The 21605-nt window shown below is 40.2% G+C and overlaps 1 protein-coding gene across 3 annotated transcripts in view; it reads left to right on the top strand.

Moving 5' to 3' along the window:
- Nucleotides 1-21605, top strand: part of COL4A6 (collagen type IV alpha 6 chain) — a 398864-nt gene that overhangs the window by 348487 nt on the left and 28772 nt on the right. For all 3 annotated transcript variants that reach the window (XM_036305431.1, XM_036305429.1, XM_036305430.1), the window contains exons 14-23: nt 5281-5340; nt 6686-6730; nt 7221-7274; nt 8483-8552; nt 9605-9712; nt 10883-11032; nt 11927-12031; nt 18253-18413; nt 18918-19097; nt 19627-19810. In XM_036305431.1, the coding sequence (XP_036161324.1) occupies nt 5281-5340; nt 6686-6730; nt 7221-7274; nt 8483-8552; nt 9605-9712; nt 10883-11032; nt 11927-12031; nt 18253-18413; nt 18918-19097; nt 19627-19810 (1117 nt within the window). The remainder of the gene's footprint in view (nt 1-5280; nt 5341-6685; nt 6731-7220; nt 7275-8482; nt 8553-9604; nt 9713-10882; nt 11033-11926; nt 12032-18252; nt 18414-18917; nt 19098-19626; nt 19811-21605) is intronic.

The following is a 21605-nucleotide window of genomic DNA, read 5'->3' on the forward strand; positions in this document are numbered from 1 at the left end:
TGGGGATGAATGACTGTAGTGCTTCTCTACAGTTTTTTGAAACACTGTGTCTCTCTGGATGGCCAGAAAACAGAGCCAGTAGGGCCGGTGGCACAGGTTGTTTCCATGATGATCCTGTTACTCTGTAGAAACATAGGAGAGCAGAGAATCATGTGTTCAGTGTCCTTGATTATAATCAGCTCAGCATCTAATTAATCATAATTGAAGAGAACCCTACTGTTGGAGACAAGACACCTGGGCTTAAGACTCAGCTACAGTTTGGGGACTTTTTCAAGTCTCGGAAGTTCTCTGTATATCTGTAATATAGCAATAGACATACTCTCAATGAGGCCCAACTCTCAATGTACGTAGAGTTTATTCGCAAAGTATGAAACTGTGCTGTCCAAAATGATACCACAGCCACATATGGCTACTGAGCTCTTGAAATGTGGTTAGTCTGAAATGAGATGTGCCATAAGTGTGAAATACACACCAGATTTTAAAAACTGGGTATGAGAAAAAATCTAAGATGTCCCATTAACAATTTTTACTTCAGTGTTGAAATGACAATATTTACCATATATTTTGTTAAATAAAATGTTATTAAATTAATATCCCCTATTTATTTTACATTCTTAAGGTGACTACTAGAAAATTTAAAATAACAGTAGCTCACATTATATTTCAATTGGGCAGCACAGATATAAAGTGCTTTGCAAGTGTGCTAGGGAAAAAGGTTTGTACCTTCTTTTGTGAGCATTTCACATAGATTTTAGTCACCTCTAGTGATGCCTGTGAGGTATGCAAGGTGGGCTGGGCTTATCTCTTTGTGTTGATGAGGAAACCATGGCCTGAACGGATGAAAGGATTGATCGTCCAGAGTCACACAGCAAATGATTAGCAGAACTGAAACAGAAATTCAGCTTTCTTTACTTCTAGCCAACTCAGAACTTTTTCCCCATACCACACTGCCCCCTACAGTCCAGTTCATTCTTGTCATTATGGTGGTGGAACTTTGGTGTTACTGGATTTACTGGCTCACTCTCCCTCCCTCCCTCTCATTCTCTTCCAGGGTCTACCTCAAATAATTCCCCCTGCTGCATTTTCACCCTGTTCCCTTTTGTCCTGTAAAATAAAAAGAGACTGGCTGACAACAATGCAGGGTGATAGATTGCAATACCGTTTGAAGCTCAGCATTTCCAGTGTTTCACAATGTGAGCTGAAAAATAGAAACTCCAGTTGATTGTAAATACATCCCAAGCTGAAAAACGCCTCTCTTTATATAACACAGCATATTTTCAGATGTTGGAAATCAAGAAGCCAGAGTTTTCAGCTCACTTCGGAATAGATTTGATATGAAAACTTGCCAAATCATGTAATTTCTTCACTCCTAACATCTCTACCTGCTTAATGAGAACATTCATAGGTACCTTCTGTGTCTTATGACAGAAAATTTGTGAGAAGAAAGGTGGTAACATGTTTAAGATACTTTGGGCTTTTCAGAGGAAACAGACTTCTGAAATCCAAACCCCTTACATAAACTTTCAATTATCCACACAAGGCAGAGCTGAGAATGGAATCTTTAGGGAATCCAAATTGTTCTCTTTAACAATTTGTTTCCCTTTCATATAAGCCTAAATATTTGCAGCAATTGCTGACAAGTAGCCAGCCTGATATTATGTATGCCTCGCCTTCTTTCTCTTGCACCCTTTGCAGTGACCAAATATCCCTGATTTTTGGCTCAGTCCCAGCTTCACACATTTCACCCCATCGTCTCCAGGAGAATACTCAGACTTGTAGACCACAGATACTCCCATGAAGATTGTTGGAATCATGCACCTGTGTGTTGTCGGTCCAAGGAACTGGCAAACACAGGGTAGGGCAAAATAGAAAAGATGAGGAGAGAGAGAAGAAACTGGCAAATCCTGAGGTACCTATTGAGTGGACCTGAGACAGCTACTGGGCAGGTGGTGTTCTCCTTCAATTGTGCACCACATTTTCCAGGCACTTCAAGTAGGTCCTTTGAAGATGAAGACCCAGGTTGCCAGACTTAAGCTAGGCCCTGGGCCCTGGTGCCATGATGGTCAATAGTAGCAGTGTGACATGGACAGAGTTGAGAAGGAGACCACTTTCCTAACCTCTCAAGTTTCAAATCTCAAGTTGCCCTCAAATGCCAAGCAGAACAGATTTCTGCAGTTTAGGTTCCAAAATATTGCCACAAATCCCACCCTGGCCCTCCCACATGACCTCCCACGCCCTAATCATGCTTCAGCCTCCCTCCTGCCTTCCCTTAGAGAAGCCACCCTTGCTGTGGAGGGGTGTCTAGCCATCTCCATTGCCTTTACTGGGGCCCTAGGAAGTCATTGGGTTGAGGGAGAAGCTCGAGCAGAGTGTGACTGCACGGTGGCCTCCCTCTCAGGGGACCATGTCTCTGAAGACCATGGCCACAATGTCTCTCACTGGGCAGTGGGGTCTGACACCTCTTGGTTCCAGCCTAGTGTTTGTACCTTGCTTGTTTCTTTTCTTTGTTTTCTTTTTACTGTACCCATTTTTAACTTTTATTTTTATATCTAATTTTAAATTAAGTTCACATACAATATTACATTAGTTACAGGTGTACAACAGTGGTTAGATGTGTGTATACCTTAGAAAAGTGATCACCACCGTAAATCTAGGAACCATCTGTCACCATGCATATTTTTATTATTGACTATATTTCCTGTGTTGTACTTTATATCACTGTGACTAATTTTGTAAGTCAGCTTGCCTTTTTTTTTCACAGTCCTCCCCACCCTGACCCAGTGACTATGTCATTCCCCCTTATTTCTGGCCAAGTGACTAAAATTGACTAATATGCTTAAACCAAAAATACCAGTATATCAGGGCCCTGGAGAGCATGCCTGTAAGGACTAGATGGTCCTAGGACATTTTGCTAGAACAGCTTGTTCAGCAGGGCCCTGTATGGTGCCCCCTGTGCTGGAGACAAGCTGAGCCTACAGCCCAATATCTTGCCAAGTCATCTATTTTGTATTGGCTTTAACACACACTCACAGATTACTATTTTTTTTCCTTTTTAAACTTATGTATTTATTTTTTTCACGTTGTTGTGCAAATTCTCATACCTTCTCTCTGAGAAACAGATTTGTAGACCACAGCAAGAAGGAAGACAAGGTCCCCTTGTCTTTACAACTGTGGCAAGATATGTAGGGGGGGGGGGCACAAGACAGTTCCTAAACATTCCTTCACCCTTTGAAATGGTTTTGTCCTCTGGGCAATTATTCCATTTAATTCAACAAGTATGTATGGGGCCTTGTATGCATTCAGCCTGCAGTAATGTCCTTGGAGGAGACAGAAGTGAGTGTGATATCATTCTTCTGCTGGTCAACTATAAAACCCATCCTAGCACTTTTAGAGTTTGGGGTAGCCTGAGCTACCATAGCTTCCATGGACAGGACAAAGAACATTGCATGAAGTACTTCACTTCAGAGGCCAATACACACATTCCACCAGGTGGAAGCATGAATTGGTTTCCAATTTGAGATCCAGAACTGAGATTTCAAATAAGTTTGCATTCAGTTTGACCTGCAAGCCTTCTGAATAGAAATCCTATTCAGCATGCAGTCTGAGCTATTTGGCACACAACTGCAGATGAAGAGAAAGGCAAATAGAAACCAAAGCGTGCTTTGAATCAGACCATTCTCAGACACACACTCTCCCCCAATAAAAACACAACAAAACAATCCACATTAAAAAATAAAACAACAAAAAAACCTTGGGCCTAGAAAGCTAAGGGCTATTCAGCTAGTTGTCAGTACCCATGGGAATACTCTCACTACATAAGAGGAAGAAAACTACAAACAGGATTTGTACAGTGCCTTCTCAACCAGTTGAGCCAGGTCACAACAGGAGGACAACAGGTAACGTGCCACAACACTTAGTGTCTTTTACAAGCTTACATGTAAGAAAGCTTCACTGCCTCCTTTACTCTCATAATAGGCTTAAGTGTTGTTTGCCAAAATCTATTTTCCAGAACATCCAATTTTAAGCAGTAACAAATGGCTTTGATTCAGTTTGCTGGGAAAGTCTTTATCCACTTATGTAATGAGCTCTTCTGTATCTTGGGGTCCAGAATATGCTTGCTTCCCAGCGGTTCTCAACCCGTGGGTCGCGACTCCTGAAAATACATCCTGCATATCAGATATTTACATTACAATTCATAACAGTAGCAAAATTACAGTTATGAAGTAGCAACGAAAATAATTTTATGGTTGGGGGTCACCACAACATGAGGAACTGTATTAAAGGGTCGCGGCATTAGAAAGGTTGAGAACCACTGCTTAGATTCAGAGCAGAGGAAGCTCTTTCTCACTCACTCTGCTTTTTTTGGATTTCTGCCTCTTCATAGAGAATCCTCCAGTCATGCCCATGGCTGTAAGCCCTCATCTCTTGTGAGCAGTGCAAGAGGGATTGGAAACCATGTCACAGTCCCCATTTGGAGTGCTCCTAGGGCAATGATGGCGAACCTTTTGAGCTCAGCGTGTCAGCATTTTGAAAAACCCTAACTTAACTCTGGTGCCGTGTCACATATAGAAATTTTTTGATATTTGCAACCATAGTAAAACAAAGATTTATATTTTTGATATTTATTTTATATATTTAAATGCCATTTAACAAAGAAAAATCAACCAAAAAAATGAGTTCGCGTGTCACCTCTGACACACGTGTCATAGTTTCACCATCACTGTCCTAGGGTCTGCAGGATTCTAGACCACACCAAGATAGAATATCCCACTCAGAAGGATATTGTAATCATCATATCTCCTCTAGTACTGACCACCAAGAATTAACATTTGAGGGTCAAAAAAAATGAAATTCCTGGATGGTGGAAGGAAGCCTATTCTCATGGAAAGGGTCCTGGAATGGAAGTCTGACAACCCGGCTTTCTGATTCTGTAACCCATACAAGATGCTTAGCCCTTCTGAGTGTTATTCTCCCCATCTGAAAAATCAATGGGGTTAGATATTTTATCATTTCTATGCTGTTAGTCCATGTTACTATAAATTTATGCAATATTGTTTGAGGGAGAAGACATTACTTCTAGAACCAAAATGTAACCTTGAATGAATGGTTCAAATTATATTCAGGCCCTATGTGCTTCTCAAAAAGTGACAGGAGACTCAGCATTGTGAGCCTCCCCAGTGGAACAATGGAGATGGTTTGAAATTACCACTGTGCTTTGGATGGAACCAGAAGACCTATGAGGAAATGAATGTTATAACTTATGGTTTCTTTTTCCTTTAGGGATTTGGAACTGCAGGAGAAAAAGGAGAAAAAGGCATCCCTGGTTTGCCAGGACCTAGGGTAGGTAGAGTAGGAACCTGGAATGTTGCTTGCCTGGGTCTGTTAAGTCACCTGGTCCATTTTATTTTCTGTTTTCAAATTTATGTTATGTAACTTATGGCCACTTAAGCTTTTCTTTTTTTAATAATTATTTTTATTAGTTTTTGTTTTAGACACTTTTTTTTGTTAATCCTCACCCGAGGACATTTTTCCGTAGATTTTTAGAGAGAGTGGAAGGGAGGGGAAGAGACAGAGAGAGAGAAACATTGATGTGAGACCAATACATAGACTCATTGCCTTCCACATGTGTTCCAACCAGGGTCGGGGATCAAGACTGCAACCGAGGTACATGCCTTGACCAGAATTGAACCCAGGACCCTTCAGTACACTGAGCCAAACCAGATAGGGCCACTTAAGCTTTTCTTTCTCTTCCTCAGCCTTCTGGCAGGCCCCTAAGATTACCTTCTCTCCACTTTTACCCATTCCCTGGAAGTAATGGCTCCTTTGAATAAAGAATGATGTACCCCCTATACAGGTGACTACTCAGACTATTTACTCCCCTTGCTCCCATGTATAACTACCTTCTGGGCTAAAGAATTATGTGACTGTTGTCTTGCTTTCATTCCATTCTATCATGTGGGAATATGGGCAAGGGTGAGAGTTGGGGGATGCAGAAATGGAAGAAAGAGGGCCAAGTGCAATTTTTATAGAACAGAAACAAGCCTGAGAAGTTCTAGATTGTGGTGATGTTTTGAGTCAACAGTTTCCAATAATAATTTCACTTCAAGAGGAAAAATAACTTCACACACTTGGGTCTTACACTGTAAGCAAATGGTCAACCTTAGCCTTAAAGAAGTAACACTTTAGAGAATTGTGTTTTAGCTTCGTCATGAAGCTTGTTAAAGAGTCTTTTGAATTTTCATCAGTGTTCATCCATTACCCTGCCATTTCTTTCTCTTTCTCTACTTTTCCCTACTCCCTTGTCTGGAAAAGGCACAATCACCAACAAATTATGCATTTGGAGTGAGAGACAAGCGGCCCTCCCACAATATATTTAAAAATCTCATGACTTGGAACTTATGCAGACTAAGTATAATACCACCCAACCCTTTTACCAAATTCCACTTAGTGCTTAAAATGTTTCCATTTATTTAGCTCTTTAAAAATGCTCTGTGTGGTGGCTATTCAACCTGATGGATTAGTAGTTAGAAAGAAGTCATTAAGCCAGGTCTAGGAACATTCTCTTACCTGATTTTAGGAGCTGCTAACCCCTGAACTCAGTTGGATAGCTTTGTTATGTAAATCTAGTGGCTTTTTCTAGTGTGAGCTATTAATCTTTCTCAGGTGCCTTTTTTTCTCTTTACAGGGTCCCATGGGTTTAGAAGGAGTCCAAGGACCTCCAGGGAGTCAGGTATTTTGGTTAATATTATTAAAGCCTTGGTGTATAAAATCTGAAGCAAAAGGTCCCATCACTTTTCTTAACATGACCATCAATCCAAAGGGAGACATTGCTTATAATGCAAATTTTCCACCTCCCTTTAATTGGTATAAACTCAACCACTCTCTTCTTTTGTTTGCAACCAAGAAGATGAGTATCCAGTGTCAAGTTTGGTGCCATGCCATGTCATGCTATATGATGTGGTCATACTTCTTTAGCATGTTATCAGTGCTTAGCAAGGCCAGCCTGCTTATATTCACCTCTAGCCTTTTGGCCCTTGTACCTCCAAGCATGCAAGTTGGCTACCTAGTGTGCCATATGGCCTTCTGTAACAGATTACAGAGTCAGGTAGGATCCATACATACCCTGAATGCCAGCCAATGTCCCTGTGCCATTTGCACTGGCCTAATCCAAACACCATTATGTAGACATTCAACTTAGCTGTAACTATGTTCTGTCACAGGGCAAGAAGGGGTCCTCAGGTTTCCTCGGGCTTAATGGATTGCCAGGAATTAAGGTAATGTTGTTGGGAAGTAAAAATCCAGGATTGGGGAGAAGGGAGAGTGAAGAATTACCAAAAATGCTGTTTAGTCCATTCAGGCTACTATAACAAAATATCACAGATTGGGTAGCTTATAAACAGCAGAAATTTATTGCTCGTAGTTCTGGAGACTAGAAGTCTGGGATCAGGGTGCCAGTATGGTTGAGTTCCAGTGAAGGCCCCCTTCTAGCTTGCTACCTATATTTTCCTGTGTCCTCATATGATGGAAAGAGCGAGATAACTCTATTGGGCCTTTTATATAATGTCACTGATCCCAACTGGGGCAGCTCTGCCCTCATGACCCACCTCCAATTACAATCACCTTGGGCATTAGGTTTTCAACATTAATTTGGGAGGGGGACACAATCATTCAGACCATAGCAAAAGCCTACATATGAAATAAAGTATTTTTAAAGTATTTTAACATTTTAGATGTCATCCTTTTCACATGAAATGCATACATCCTACTTTAATACACAAAGCTGATGAGAATTATTTAATACTACTTGATAAATGGTAGACTAAATGGGGAGGGGAACGTGGTAGCAAATCCATCCCTTCAAGGAGGAATATTTTTTTATTGACATTGCTTAGAATTTCCAACTTTTCAGTTTTATTATTGTTCTTAAATTCTCTACTGACAATGCATTCCCTTATTGCCTGCACCTAGGACAGAGAATTCCCACCACCCCACTCTAAATATGCCATTGTATCTGATTATGGTATCTGAGTCCCTTTTGGGGGACAATTAAGACTCCTTTGACTTTTTCTGCCTGACATTCACTAACAAGAGCAGTGACAATAGCAAAGTCCCAGGCCTGCTGAGAGTGAGGAAAATGTTGAAACACTGCTCCCCCCTTGGCATCTCTTGGGTGTAGCCATGTTATCTATTTCTATGATATATTTTCCAGGCCCAGAGCAGGTTTTCCTAGAGTCAGTTTACAAAATGAAATTGGGATCCCTTTTCTTGACAGGGTTGCAATTGAGTATCAGACTTCTGACCTGACTTGTGTTGCCTTCAACTTAAATTGATAGGACTTTGAAATTAACCTATGGACTAGCTGACCCTGGAAATCAGGGGTTGCAGAAGGAGAAACTTTTCTGGGGAATGGATTTGAGGGCACATAGGTCTTAGGTGATGAGGTCACATAAATATTTGTGTTTAATGTATTTAATCCTTGCAGGGAGAAAAGGGTGGTGTTGGCCTGCCAGGCCCAGATGTTTACATCGAAACAGATGGTGCTGTGATCTCAGGTGCAATTTTTCATTGATTTGAGCATAGAAGAAAAGACAGGGAGTTAAATTCTATATCCCTTATAATTATTTAAAGAATCTTTTGTCAGCCATTGGATTGCTGCTAAACCCAACACTTCCAAGGGCTCCTCCTGGGTCCTGAACTTGGGGAGTGATGCTAACTCCAATGTCTTGGGGAAACAAGCCAAACCCTACTGCATTTTTGTGTTGGGTCTACCAAGACTAGGGTTTGAGTTAGCCTGGGCCTGGATTTGAGAAAAATGGTTATTCTAGTGATGCTTAGGGAAGGATTGATATCCTCCCCAGCTAGACTGACTTCAACCTGATACTATGGGACACTCAGGGTCTCAGCTACATGATCCCATGCATGCTTGAGCTTGACAATTTCATTGGAAATAAAAATGTATCCTTGGGGAAGCAACTGGTTAACAGAATGATGCTTTGAAAGTTTGTCTTCACCTCTCTTTTTTCTAGTTACTGTGTGTGCCTAACTCTTCCCTTTGCCTTCTCCAAAGATCCAGATGCCCACTCTCTCCAGCTACTTCTTGCTTGATCAAAGGCTTCTACTATTGTGTCTTTTCAATCTGGGTCTCCTAACTTATCTTTCTCCCCTCATCCTCTCAAGCTCAAGCTCTGTCTGGTAAACCCATTGAAGCTGAGACATTAACAGTTGACAGTGTCTTCCTCTGTTCTTTTCCCAAAAAACCTATGTGTATAACATGAATAATACCAGTAGACTTCAACCCCTTAACCCAAATGGTAGATATTTGAGGCATTATAGCAGATTACTAGTAGTAGCAGGAACTTCATAGTACTTGCCAGATCTTACCATGGGAGGCAAACTCGGGCCAGAGCATTTCTGAACACTAGTGGAGTCTTAGTTCAAGTAGACTCACTATCACATGAGGCCATTAGCATCTGGGAGAGACCTATGAAGGACAAGAAAGGCACCTCTACCTGAAGACATCTCCTTGCATCTTTTCTTAGGCATTTTGTGGCATTTGTGTCTTCTGGGTTTGCTTACTTCTTTTTTTATTTCATTGTAATGCTAGGTTATCCTGGAGACCCTGGTATTCCAGGCCTCCCAGGACTTAAAGGTGATGAAGGCATCCAGGGCCTGCCTGGCTCTTCTGGCATCCCCGGATTACCAGCTTTACCAGGTGAAACAAACTAACCCACCTCCTACACAGATCAGTTATCTCTCTACTCTGCTGTCCAGTATCCCCTTCTATATCTCTGGTCTAGTACATACCTAGCCAAAGACAAAGGAAAGGTTGACTAATCAGTTAGGTTCTCACTGCCAGCCCAAGGCTAATGTATATGAGGAGTAAGCCTGGGTGGACAACTTTCCTTTAGCCTCAGTAATGTGCTATAGCTAAATAGGCAATCCAGACTGTCATTGAGGTTTGCAGCAGCTAAAGAAACCTGGGTTGGACTGCTGGAGCCCTGTCATTTTTCTGAGGATGTGCCATCCAGTTGATGCTTAACAGAAGGCCCTAACAAAAGCTCAGAGGAAAGTTGTTATCCAGACCCTCGCTCTGTGCATAATTAGCCCCAGCATCCTATGGAAAGTACCCATAAAGCAATCACTTGAGGGGCATACCCCTATGGCATTCTATAGTAACAAAAATAGAAAGGGCATGCCAGAGTCTGGGAGGCAGTGATGTCCCAAATATAATATAAATACTCAGACATTACTTGTATTTATTTTATCTTAAATCCTCACCCAAGGATATGTTTATTGTTGAGAGAGAGAGAGAGAGAGAGAGAGAGAGAGAGAGAGAGAGAGAAACTTCGATGTGAGAGCCCCGACCAGTGATCAAACCTGTAACCTAGGTATGTACCCTGACCAGGAATCCAACCTTCAACCTTTTTGGTGTACAGGACAATTCTCCAAGTAACCAAGCCACCCGGCTAGGACTCAGACATTATTTTAAAGGTACCAGTTTCTAAATTCCTTGGAATGAGCTTCTGTAAAGATTCCTGTGCTTTTAAAGCAACCACTTGGAAGAAGTACAGCTGACTGCAGCACCAAACTGGAAAAAAATCAAGAAATGAGAAGCTAGAGACCCAAGTTTCCCTCTGAGGTTTGCCACTAAGAAGCTCTGCACCCTGACCAATTTTTCTCATGTCATTGGGCCTTAATTTCTCAAGAGGTTAGGTTAGGAGATTCCCAAGGACCTTTCTAACTTTGATGTAAGAGAAGGGCAAATGCTTTCCCAAATTCTTCCCTTGTAGTTTAGTTTCCAATGTATGCCACTGAGTAGAATACCCCCAAAGAGTAAGTGGGGTGATTTGATTAGTATTTTTGTGCGGGCTTATTTTTCCAGGTGTGTCAGGTGACCCAGGGCCGCAGGGAGTTCCAGGCCTGAAAGGGAACAAAGGAAACCCAGGCCAAACCACAGTTGGGGCAGCTGGCCTTCCTGGCAAAGATGGTTTGCCAGGCCCACCAGGTCTACCAGGCCTACCAGGCTCACCTGGTAAGTTGTTCATTTCTCTCTTTGGTCTTGAGACTCAGGTGTGATCCAGACTGCAAAACAGTCATGACATTTGAGGGAGGGAGCATTGCACAGGTATAGTAGCTAAGCCAGGACACATGGTAACTACAGAGCAGCAGTGAAGAAGGCCCCATTCTTTCTGAGTCAGAGCCTTGCTTCTACAAGTTAGCAACCACAGCAGTCACAATGTTCATCAATGAACAAGCAAACTTGGGCCACCTTGATGATTAAACACTACCTAATGCCTTCCAACTTTTGTACTCATTTACTCTTCACTGTTCTCAGTCCCTAGGCCTCTGATCTTCCAGCTCCCAAAGAAGAAACATTGGCTCTTTCAAACTTTTCCTTGTCCTCAAGGGTGGACTGAGGGCCTGAGATATGGGAAGCCAAGCTTGAATCTCAAGGAGGCTGCTAAAAGCCTCCATAGGGCTTATTCTCTGTAGGTCTTATACTTGAGTATGGGATTCTAGATTCTAAGAGAAAGGATGGAAATATGCCCAGCATGTTTCTTTGAGACCTAAAGCCCATGACCACTGTAGCTTGCACCCATTTCCTCTTTTGTCCTAAGAGCCCTCTCTGGAATAGACATTGGGACTGCTGAGTTACTGAAACTGCCTTGTACAATTCCGTATTCCTAGCATGTGGTCCAGTGCCTAGAACTTGGTAGACATTTTATAACTATTAGTAGAGTTAATCAAGCCAACAGAAGATGGACTTACTGTAGACTTTAGGTCCCTGTCTTGGATTTTTTTTTTTTAACCTCATTTTTTGAGTCTTGAGAACCCAAGCCTTGGTGACTGAGCTGTTGTGCTGAGTCAAATGAGCCCAGGCTCATGTAAGGTGCCAATATCTTATGTTTCTTTTTTTTTTCTGAAGGTCCAGCATTTGAGCCTGGAACCCTACAAAGCACAGAGCCAGGATTTCCTGGTCTCCGGGGAGAACGAGGTCCGAAAGGAAACCAAGGTCTCAAAGGAGTAAAAGGTGATTCTGTCCCCTTGGGTTTATTTGTTCCTCAAACTCCCTGGAGAAGGCTTTCCGGGGAATGAGCAAACCAACAGCCTTAAATATCTGAACAGAAGCAATTTTGGATCTTGATTGGGGATTTGAGTATAAGATTATTAGGAGTGCTATATTTGGCCTTATAAGACTGAGGTTGGCAATTGAGATCACACAAGAAAAAGTGGTTCAGAGGCTACTCCTACCCGTCCACCTGCAGAAACTATGCTAGCAGCCCAGGGTGTTAACTAGCACATGATGCAACCTTTCTCAGTTTGCAAGGCCAAGGCTAGAAGTCATGTATTACCTTCAGCCTGAATGAAAAAACTCTGAACAGGTCAAGACCTGGCACTCTGAAAAAGCCAACAGGCTCCATAAAAACAACTTCAGCCTCCACTGATATTGAAGGACTGATTGATTCAGCCGCACGCCTCTCTTCGTCTTCTTGATGCCTTTGAGTTATTCCTTTGTTTCATACTCTGAGGGGAGATGCTAAAGCTTAGTTGAATCAATTCATTATAGTTCCAGTCCAGGCCAGGGTAGAGGAAGAGATGGAGGAAGAGGTGAAACAAGTGGCTCAAGAGAGATTTGGGGATGGCCTCCTGGTCTCAGGTATCTAAAATTGTTCTCTTCTCTCAAGTAATTCACAGCTTTCCTCAAGCTCAGAGAGGTCCCAATTTACTCCTCTCTTTTATTATTGCCCTGTTATTTGGGAACAAGGATATTAAATTGCAAGACTTGATTTAGGATATTAACTTTGGCCCTACCCTAACTCACTATAGAGCTGGTGTACTTCTTGATACCATTCTCCCTCCTAAAAGAGGGACAACTCTAATGCTTCTCCTTCTATATTCCCATGGGTTCAGAAGGATTTCCCTAACAGTGATAGTGATTCTCAACCTTCATTGTACATGAGAATCACCTAGGGAAAATTACTAAAAATTACATTCTTTGTCTGACTACCTGAGGGTCTGGTTAACTAGATATAGGGTGAGGCCCAGAAAATTGCCTTATAAACAAAAATCACAGGTGGCTCAGGCAGAAAGTCCATAGATCATACTTGAAAAATGCTAATTTGGAGAACAGTCTGGTCTCTCAGAGTTTCAGGAATTATCACTTTTCTAAATGTAAGAAAAGACCCTTTAGGATCTTTTTTTTAAAAAAAAAAAACCTGTAAAATATATATATATATATTCTAAACTGTAATAGAAACTTTATTTTATAAAGCTTTATATATGTCTCCTTTTTCCCCAATTGACCCCCCCCCCCCCTTGAGCCATTCTCACCCTGGTCAAGTCCCTACCAAACCCCAGTGTCTGTGTCCATTGGTTATGCTAATATGCATGCATAGAAGTCCTTTGGTTGCTCTCTAACTGCCCCCTCCCCTACCATTTGTCTCTGGATATATTTTTGTTCATCAAATTATGTTTATCATTATATCCCACATATGAGTGAGATCATGTGATATTTATCTTTCTCCAACTGGCTTATTTCACTTAGCATAATGCTCTCTAGTTCCATCCATGCTGTTGCAAATAATAAAAGTTCCTTCTTTTTATAGCAGCATAGTATTCCATTGTGTAGATGTACCACCATTTTTTAATCCACTCATCTGCTGGTGGGCACTTAGGCCGTTTCCAAATCTTAGCTATGGTGAATTGTGCTGCTATGAACATAGGGGTGCTTATGTCCTTTCTGATTGATGTTTCTGGTTTCTTGGGATATAGTCCTAGAAGTGGGATTACTGAGTCAAATGGGAGTTCCATTTTTAACTTTTTGAGGAAACTCCATACTGTCTTCCACAGTGGCTGCACCAGTCTGCATTCCCACCAGCAGTTCACAAGGGTTCCTTTTTCTCCACATCCTCTCCAGTATTTGTCATTTGTTGATTTGTTGATGATAGCCAGTCTGACAGGTGTGAGATGATATCTCATTGTTGTTTTGATTTGCATCTCTAAGATTATTAGTGACTTTGAGCATGTTTTCATATGTCTCTTGGCCTTCTGTATGTCCTCTTTCGAAAAGTGTCTATTTAGGTCCTTTACCCAATTTTTGATTGGATGATTGGATCATATATCTTCCTTTTGTTAAGTTGTATGAGTTCTCTGTAAATTTTGGAGATTAAACCCTTATCGGAAATATCATTGGTAAATATGTTCTCCCATGCAGTGGGCTTTCTTGTTGTTTTGTTGATGGTTTCTTTTGCTGTGCAGAAGCTTTCTATTTTGATATAGTCCCATTTGTTTATTTTCTTCTTAGTCTCCATTCCCCTAGGAGCTGTGTCTGTAAAAGTATTGCTATGACATGTCTGCTATTTTGCTGCCTATGAACTCTTGTAGGATTTTTATGGTTTCCCGTATTACATTTATGTCCTTTAGCCATTTTGAGTTTGTTTTTTTGTATGGTAGAAGTTCGTGATCTAGTTTCATTTATTTTGCATGTATCTGACCAAATTTCCCAGCACCATTTATGAAAGAGACTGTCTTGACTCCATTGTATGCTCTTGCCTCCTTTGTCAAATATTAATTGAGCATAATAGCTTGGGTCAATTTCTGGGTTCTCTCTTCTGTTCCATTGGTCTATAGGTCTGTTCTTATGCCAGTACCATGCAGTTTTGAGAACCATAGCTTGGTAATATAGCTTGATATCTGGTATTGTGATCCCTCCAACTTTATTCTTCTTTCTCAAGATTGCTGTGGCTACGTGGGTTCTTTTTTCATTCCAGATGAATTTTTGGAGAGTTTGTTCTAGACCTTTGAAATATGCCATTGATATTTTAATGGGATTGCGTTGAATCTGTAGATTGCTTTGGGTAGTATGGACATTTTAATGATGTTGATTCTACCAATCTATGAACATGGTATGTTCTTCCATTTGTTGATATCTTCCTCTATCACTCTTTTTTCAATGTTCTGTAGTTTTCCGAGTACAGGCCTTTTTATGTCCTTAGTTTATTCCTACGTATCTTAGTGGGGGTTTTTTGTGCAATAATATTTGGGATTATTTTTTTCATTTCTCTTTCTGTGAGTTCATTATTGGTGTATAAAAAAGGCCATAGATTTCTGGGTGTTAATTTTGTATCCTGCTACATTGCCAAGTTCATTTATTAGGTCTAGTAGTTTTTTGATGGAGTCTTTGGGGTGTTCTATGTATAGTATCATGTCATCTATGAATAAGGACAGATTTACTTCTTTTCTAATTTGGATGCCTTTTATTTCTTCTTCTTGTCTGATCGCTATGGCTAGCACTTCCAGTAGTATGTCAAACAGGAGGGTTGAAAGTGGGCATCCCTGTCTTGTTCCTGTTCTTAGGGGAAATGAGTTTAGTTGTTGCCCATTGAGTATAATGTTAGGTATTTGTTTGTCATATAAGGCTTTTATTATGTTGAGGTATGATCCCTCTATTCCCACTTTGCTGAGAGTTTTTATCAAGAAAGGGTGTTGGATTTTGTCAAATGCTTTTTCTGCATTGATTGATATGATTATGTGATTCTGTCTCTCACTTTGTTTATGTGATGTATCATATTTATTTATTTGTGGATATTGTACCATCCTTGCATCCCTGGAATAAATCCCACTTGGTCATGGTGTGTGATCTTTCTAATGTAATGCTGAACGCGATTTGCTAGAATTTTGTTGAGGATTTTAGCATCTATGTTCATCAAGGATATTGGCCTATAGTTCTCTTTTTCGTTGGTGTCTTTATCTGGTCTTGGGATTAGGGTAATGCTTGCTTCATGCAAAGAGCTTGGAAGTGTGCCTTCCTGTTGAATTTTTTGGAATAGTCTGAGTAGGATAGGTTTTAGTTCTTCTTTGAATGCTTGGTAGAACTCCCCTGTGAAGCCATCTGGTCCAGGACTTTTGTTTGCTGTAAGTTTTTTGATCACTGCTTCAATTTCTTCCATACTTGTCAGCCTATTCAGATTTTTTTATTCTTCTTGGTTAAGTTTTGGAAGGTCATATTTTTCTAGGAATATGTTCATTTCTTCGAGGTTGACAAGTTTGTTTGAATACCAGAGTTGTGATTCTTCATATTTCTGTGGGGTCTGTTGTTATTTCGCCTCTTTCATTTCTGATTTTGTTTATTTGGGTCCTCTCTCTTTGCTTCTTGGTGAGACTGGCTAGAGGTTCATCAATCTTGTTTATCCTTTCAAAGAACCAGCTCTTGGTTTTGTTGATCTTTTGTATTGTGTTTGTTTTGTTTGTTTGTTTGTTTGTTTGTTTTTGGTCTCTATGTCATTTATTTCCACTCTGATCTTTATTATTTCCTTCCTTCTGCTTATGCTGGGCTTTTCTTGTTGTTCTCTTTCTAACTCTTTGAGATGTAGGGTTAGATAATTTATTACCATTTTTTTTTTTTAGGTAGGTGTGTAGAGTTATGAACTTCCCTCTCAAGACTGTTTTCATTGTGTCCCATAGATTTTGGATTGTTGTGTTTTCATTGTCATTTGTTGCCATGATACTTTTTATTTCTTCTTTGATCTCTTTGGTAACTCAATCATTGTTTAATAACATGCTATTTCGCCTCCAGGTGTTTGATTTTTTAATTGTTTTTACTGTAGTTGATTTCTAATTTTATGCCATTGTGATATGAGAAGATGCTTGATATGAATTCTATCTTCTTGAATTTGAAGAGACTTTGCCTGTGCCCCAATATGTGGTCTATCTTTGAAAATGACCCACATGCACTTGAGAAGAATGTATATTCTGTGGCTTTGGGGTGAAATGTTCTGAAGATGTCAATTAATTCCATCTGATCTAGTGAGTCATTTAGGATTGATGTTTCTTTCCTGATTTTTTGTTTAAAAAATTTTCCAGTGATGTTAGTGGGTATTAAAGTCCCCTACTATGGCGGTATTGCTGTCAATTTCTCCCTTGATATCCTCCAGAAGTTTTTGTTTGTTTGTTTTGTTTTTTAATGTATTTGCCTGCTCCTCTATTGGGTGCATATATGTTAACCAGAGTTATATCTTGTTTTTGAATTGCTCCCTTTAATATTATGAAGTGGCCTTCCTTATCTCTTGTTATGGCCTTCACTTTGAGGTCTAATTTGTCAGATATAAGTATTGCTACCCCAGCTTACTGCAGTCTTTTCCGCAGCTAGGGTTCAGGAACCTTGAGAAGGTCTGTTCATAAATGGATTGAGAGACTAGACAAGAAATATAAATTTGGGAGACATGGGAAACAAGGAGGAAACCAGCTCTCTAGTGAAGTGGCTCCCCAAATCTCTGGACCCAGGGCTTTTTATTAACATATTTTGCCCTTTAGCAAAGCAGATATACACATCAAAGGTAAGGTTTGGTAAACAATAAAGGACCATCAGGTTGGGGGAACTGCCCTCAGCTGTCTGGCAGCAGGCAATAATATGCAGATGTTCAGCCCTGCTGAAGGTGTCCATCAGCCTTCTGATGAAGTTCTCGCTTTTTTTTATTATTTTTTTTAAAAACTTTTTATTTTTTTTATTTTATTATTATTAGTTAAGGTATTACAAATGTGCCCTCACCCCCCTCGCTTTTATTATGCTAACTACTGTACTTAGCCTCAAGCACCAGCTTTTTTTTTTCATTTCCATTTGCCTAAAAAACCTTTTTCCATCCCTTCACCATCAGTCTGTGTGAGTCCTTTGTTCTGAGGTGGGTCTACTAAACTGCAGATGTATGGGTCATGTTTTCTTACCCACTCAGCTACCCTATGTCTTTGACCCTTTGGGAACTTAAGGGAACTCAAAAGTCACCCATGTTGTCCCAGATTCTTATTTTCTTGACTTTAAATGTGGAAAGTATAGGTGGCTGGGCTATAGGGTTACTGACTTCTTGGTACCTATTCAAAGGTGCTTTGCTGCCATCTCTATTGTTAATTTATTTGACATTTGTCTCTGTGTACAAAAAACAGGGGGAAAAGACATTTTTCTAAAGAGAATCTTTAAGTGGCTTGGATTCCAGACTGTTAGCTGGTTAGTGTGGGTCAGTGGTTCCAACTCTGCTACACATTAGACACACTGATGATTAATTAGTTCCAGACTAATTAAATCCAAATCACTAGCACAGATGTATTTTGATAAAGAGGAAACTTAGTTTATTTAAATCTGTTCACAGGCCTTTTTATTGTCTCCATGGACTTAAATCACAAATTACCATGGTCAGGTCTTCCTCTCTTTTTTTGGAAAGAAGGCTCACTTGTTTAATATTGTCTTTTATTTTCTCCCAGGGGACTCGGGATTTTGTGCTTGTGATGGTGCTATCTCCAACAGTGGACCACCCGGAGAGCCAGGCCCACCTGGGCCACCAGGTCATATAGGCCTTCCAGGCCTTAAAGGAGCCAGAGGAGATCCAGGCTCTAAAGGCACACAAGGCCCATCAGGGTCTCCAGTAAGTCTGGCCAAACTTTGGCCCCAAGGGCACAATGAGAGCTCTCAAGTGCCCCTCCTCACCAATCAATTTTCTAAAACACATTTAAAAAATGGGGATATAACAAAGCTGCAGGTTTTTTATCTGTAATGTGAAATATTTGGGTAGATGATCTCTAAAATTCCTTTCTGCTTTAACCTACCTATATTCCTCCCCTTCCTCCCTCTCTTAATTACCTCCCTTCCTTCCACAAAATCATTTGCATTTGCCTAGCACTGTGCTGGGCCTGGAAGATAAAATTGAAATTAAGACAAGGTTACTATCCTCAAAGATTTCAAAATTTAGAAAGGATAAGAAAATAAAGTCAATTATAATACAAAATGACAACATAACCAAGTGCCCAGAACAGTATTAAAATATACCTAAGGACCTGCTTTAGGTAAGACTAATGTTAGGTGCTAGAATTCTATGAATCGTGCTCATTCCCTTTTGTCTCTTGATCATTCCCTTTTGTCTCTTTGTCAGGGTTTATTTGGGCCTCAAGGTCCTACAGGTCCCAAAGGAGAGAAAGGAGAATCAACCCTCAGTACAAGATCAGGGAAGCCAGGGGAGCAGGGTGATCCTGGCCCTCAGGGGCTCCCTGGAGAGACAGGAATACCAGGCAAGGATGGATTACCAGGTTTACTAGGTCTGCCAGGCTTTCCGGTAAGTTGATTGTTTCTGGGTAATTAGCTCTATAAATCCTCACACCTGACTTGGGGAAAGGGTGATTCTGATTGACACTAGACCATGATGCAGGGTAAAACATCTCTTCCTCTGCCACGGACAATTTTTGCTCTGTGTTTTTCTTTTCTTTAAAATGGAAATCTTTTTTTCTAAGTATTGGTCATTGTTTCATTTGATAAATGCCAGTAACAACTGACCATATCGCTTAAAAGGCTTCAGCTTCTCAGTAGCTTTCCATTGCAAGTAATCCAGCTGCTTTTTGTGATCCCATGGATTGTTATCCTGCTCCTGTTTTCTGACCCTGCCCCCACTTATCTAGATAATTTTGCATTATCAGATCACCCAGGATTGACAAGCTTAATCATCCCCACTACCTAAACTCAGAGGACTTAATTGATAGAGTGATAGACAACTTTAACCCCCCCAAAAGTATTAGTCACACTGGTTACCTCTTTCTTATTGTTAGAGGACTCTCCAGATAAGTCTCTAAATTGGGCTTTTATTCTAGGGTGATGCTGGACAGGGATTCCCAGGTGAAAAGGGATTCCCAGGGCTTCCTGGAGAAAAAGGTCATAGTGGTTCTCCTGGACCCCCAGGAATTGGGCTACCAGGATCTCCTGGACCTCGTGGACTTTCTGGAGATCAAGGAATAGATGGATTACCAGGGAAAACGGGCCTCCCTGGGCCTCCAGGTGAGTCAAGGAATTGGATAGCTTTGGACTTGGGAAACTAACCCCTTGTAAAGTATACAAATAACCCAGCTGCATGAAATGTGTCAGAAGAGACTTTGTTATAATTAATACTTTTAGTCCTCTAAGTGTTTTCATGTGGAAAAAGTATTGTAATTGTATTGTGGTATGCTTACGCAGAACAATATGGATTTCAGCTCTACTTAGTGAAAAACTTCCTAACAGAGCAGTCTAAAAATGTAACAGAGCTGCCTTGGGAAGTTATGACCGCATAATCCCTGAAAATTTTCAAGCAGAAGCTGAATGACCATTTATTATGAATGTCATTGTAGTAATGAGTGGGATACTCGACAAGGTGTCCTATACATTGTGTGGTAATATCATCAGCAGGGAAAAATCTTTCCTTGATTCATGAGATCTCAGATTGAGAACAAAACATAGTTGTATCTCGTGTAATCTCCATTTTATATCTTAAATTCCTCCATTTATGTAAGTTCTTTTTCTACTAGAATTTCAGGAAATATAATGAGTGACAGTCCTGCTTATGGATTTTAAAGGTGCTATGTTAATATCGTGCCATCTTCCATACAGCCAGAACAGCTTTGTCCCAACTTTTATGTTTCCACAACCTTTGTGTTTCCATTAGCGGTATCACACTCCTTATAGTCATCTGAAGTTTGAAAACTTAACATTTATCTCTTATTCTTCATTTGGAATGTTTTTATATTCTTCCCTTCCTCTTCTTGCTATTACAATGTCATTATTTCATGCCTCACTTATTAAACACCTATATGCTTGTTGGAATAAATATGGTTGAAAGGACAGGTGGAAGGATGGATGGATGAACAAGTGGGTGGATAGTTAGGAGACTCAATGACAACTTGCTAAGTAGTTTCTTATCTCCTACATCCAGACTTTTCCCACTCAATACTACTATGAACACTGCTGCCAATTTAATATCCATAAAGTACTGATATCATTTTACCCCGTAGTCCAAAGCCACAAGTGATCTCTACTGAATAATGAGCCTTACCTTATCTCACAGTCTTCATGATTTAAAATAAAACACCAGTTAGAACAACAGTATTTTTCACTGTCCCTAAACACATGTTCAATTCTAACTCCAAGATTTTGTCCATGTTGCCTTTTTCTGGAATACCCTTCCTCTTTTCTCTATATGGTCATATCCTACCCATTTACCAAGGTTCAATATAAGCCCTACTTCTTCTACTAAGCCTTCCCTTGACCCCCACAGATGTCATTGACACTTAAATTATATAATTATTTCCATTAATACTTTCACTTTTTCCAACTGAATTATAAGCCTCTGGATACTAGGGAAGGTGAGTAATACTTTTTAGCATTTTTCAACCTCCCTCTTATAGTAAAATTGTTCTATAGGAGACTAATATATATTTGCAAAAGAAAGGGCCTTCTCAATAACCAAAGGGTTATTTCTTAGACCTGTTTCTCCTCTTTCCACCTTGTCACATTGAAGAAATACCTAAAAAGGGAGAAAGACACCAGATCTGGAAAAATTTTATTTGTTTTAAAATCTAATTTTGTGAATTTGTATAAGAACAATAATAGTACAGGTTAAAAATTGATGATTCAAGATGATTAAAAATCAAATCGTTATTTCAGTTCACACATTCCTATGAAAGCTGTGAGAACTTTTATAAATCATTCTTCCCTTTGGACATTTTGGTGTTATCTATAGCTTTGCTTCCAGCTCTGTTCTCAGGGACATTATTCATGGTCATTTCACTACCCCTCCAACAATTGGATCTTGATTCTA

Source organism: Myotis myotis, unplaced genomic scaffold (assembly GCF_014108235.1).
Source record: "Myotis myotis isolate mMyoMyo1 unplaced genomic scaffold, mMyoMyo1.p scaffold_m19_p_4, whole genome shotgun sequence".
Classification (NCBI taxonomy): Eukaryota; Metazoa; Chordata; class Mammalia; order Chiroptera; family Vespertilionidae; genus Myotis; species Myotis myotis.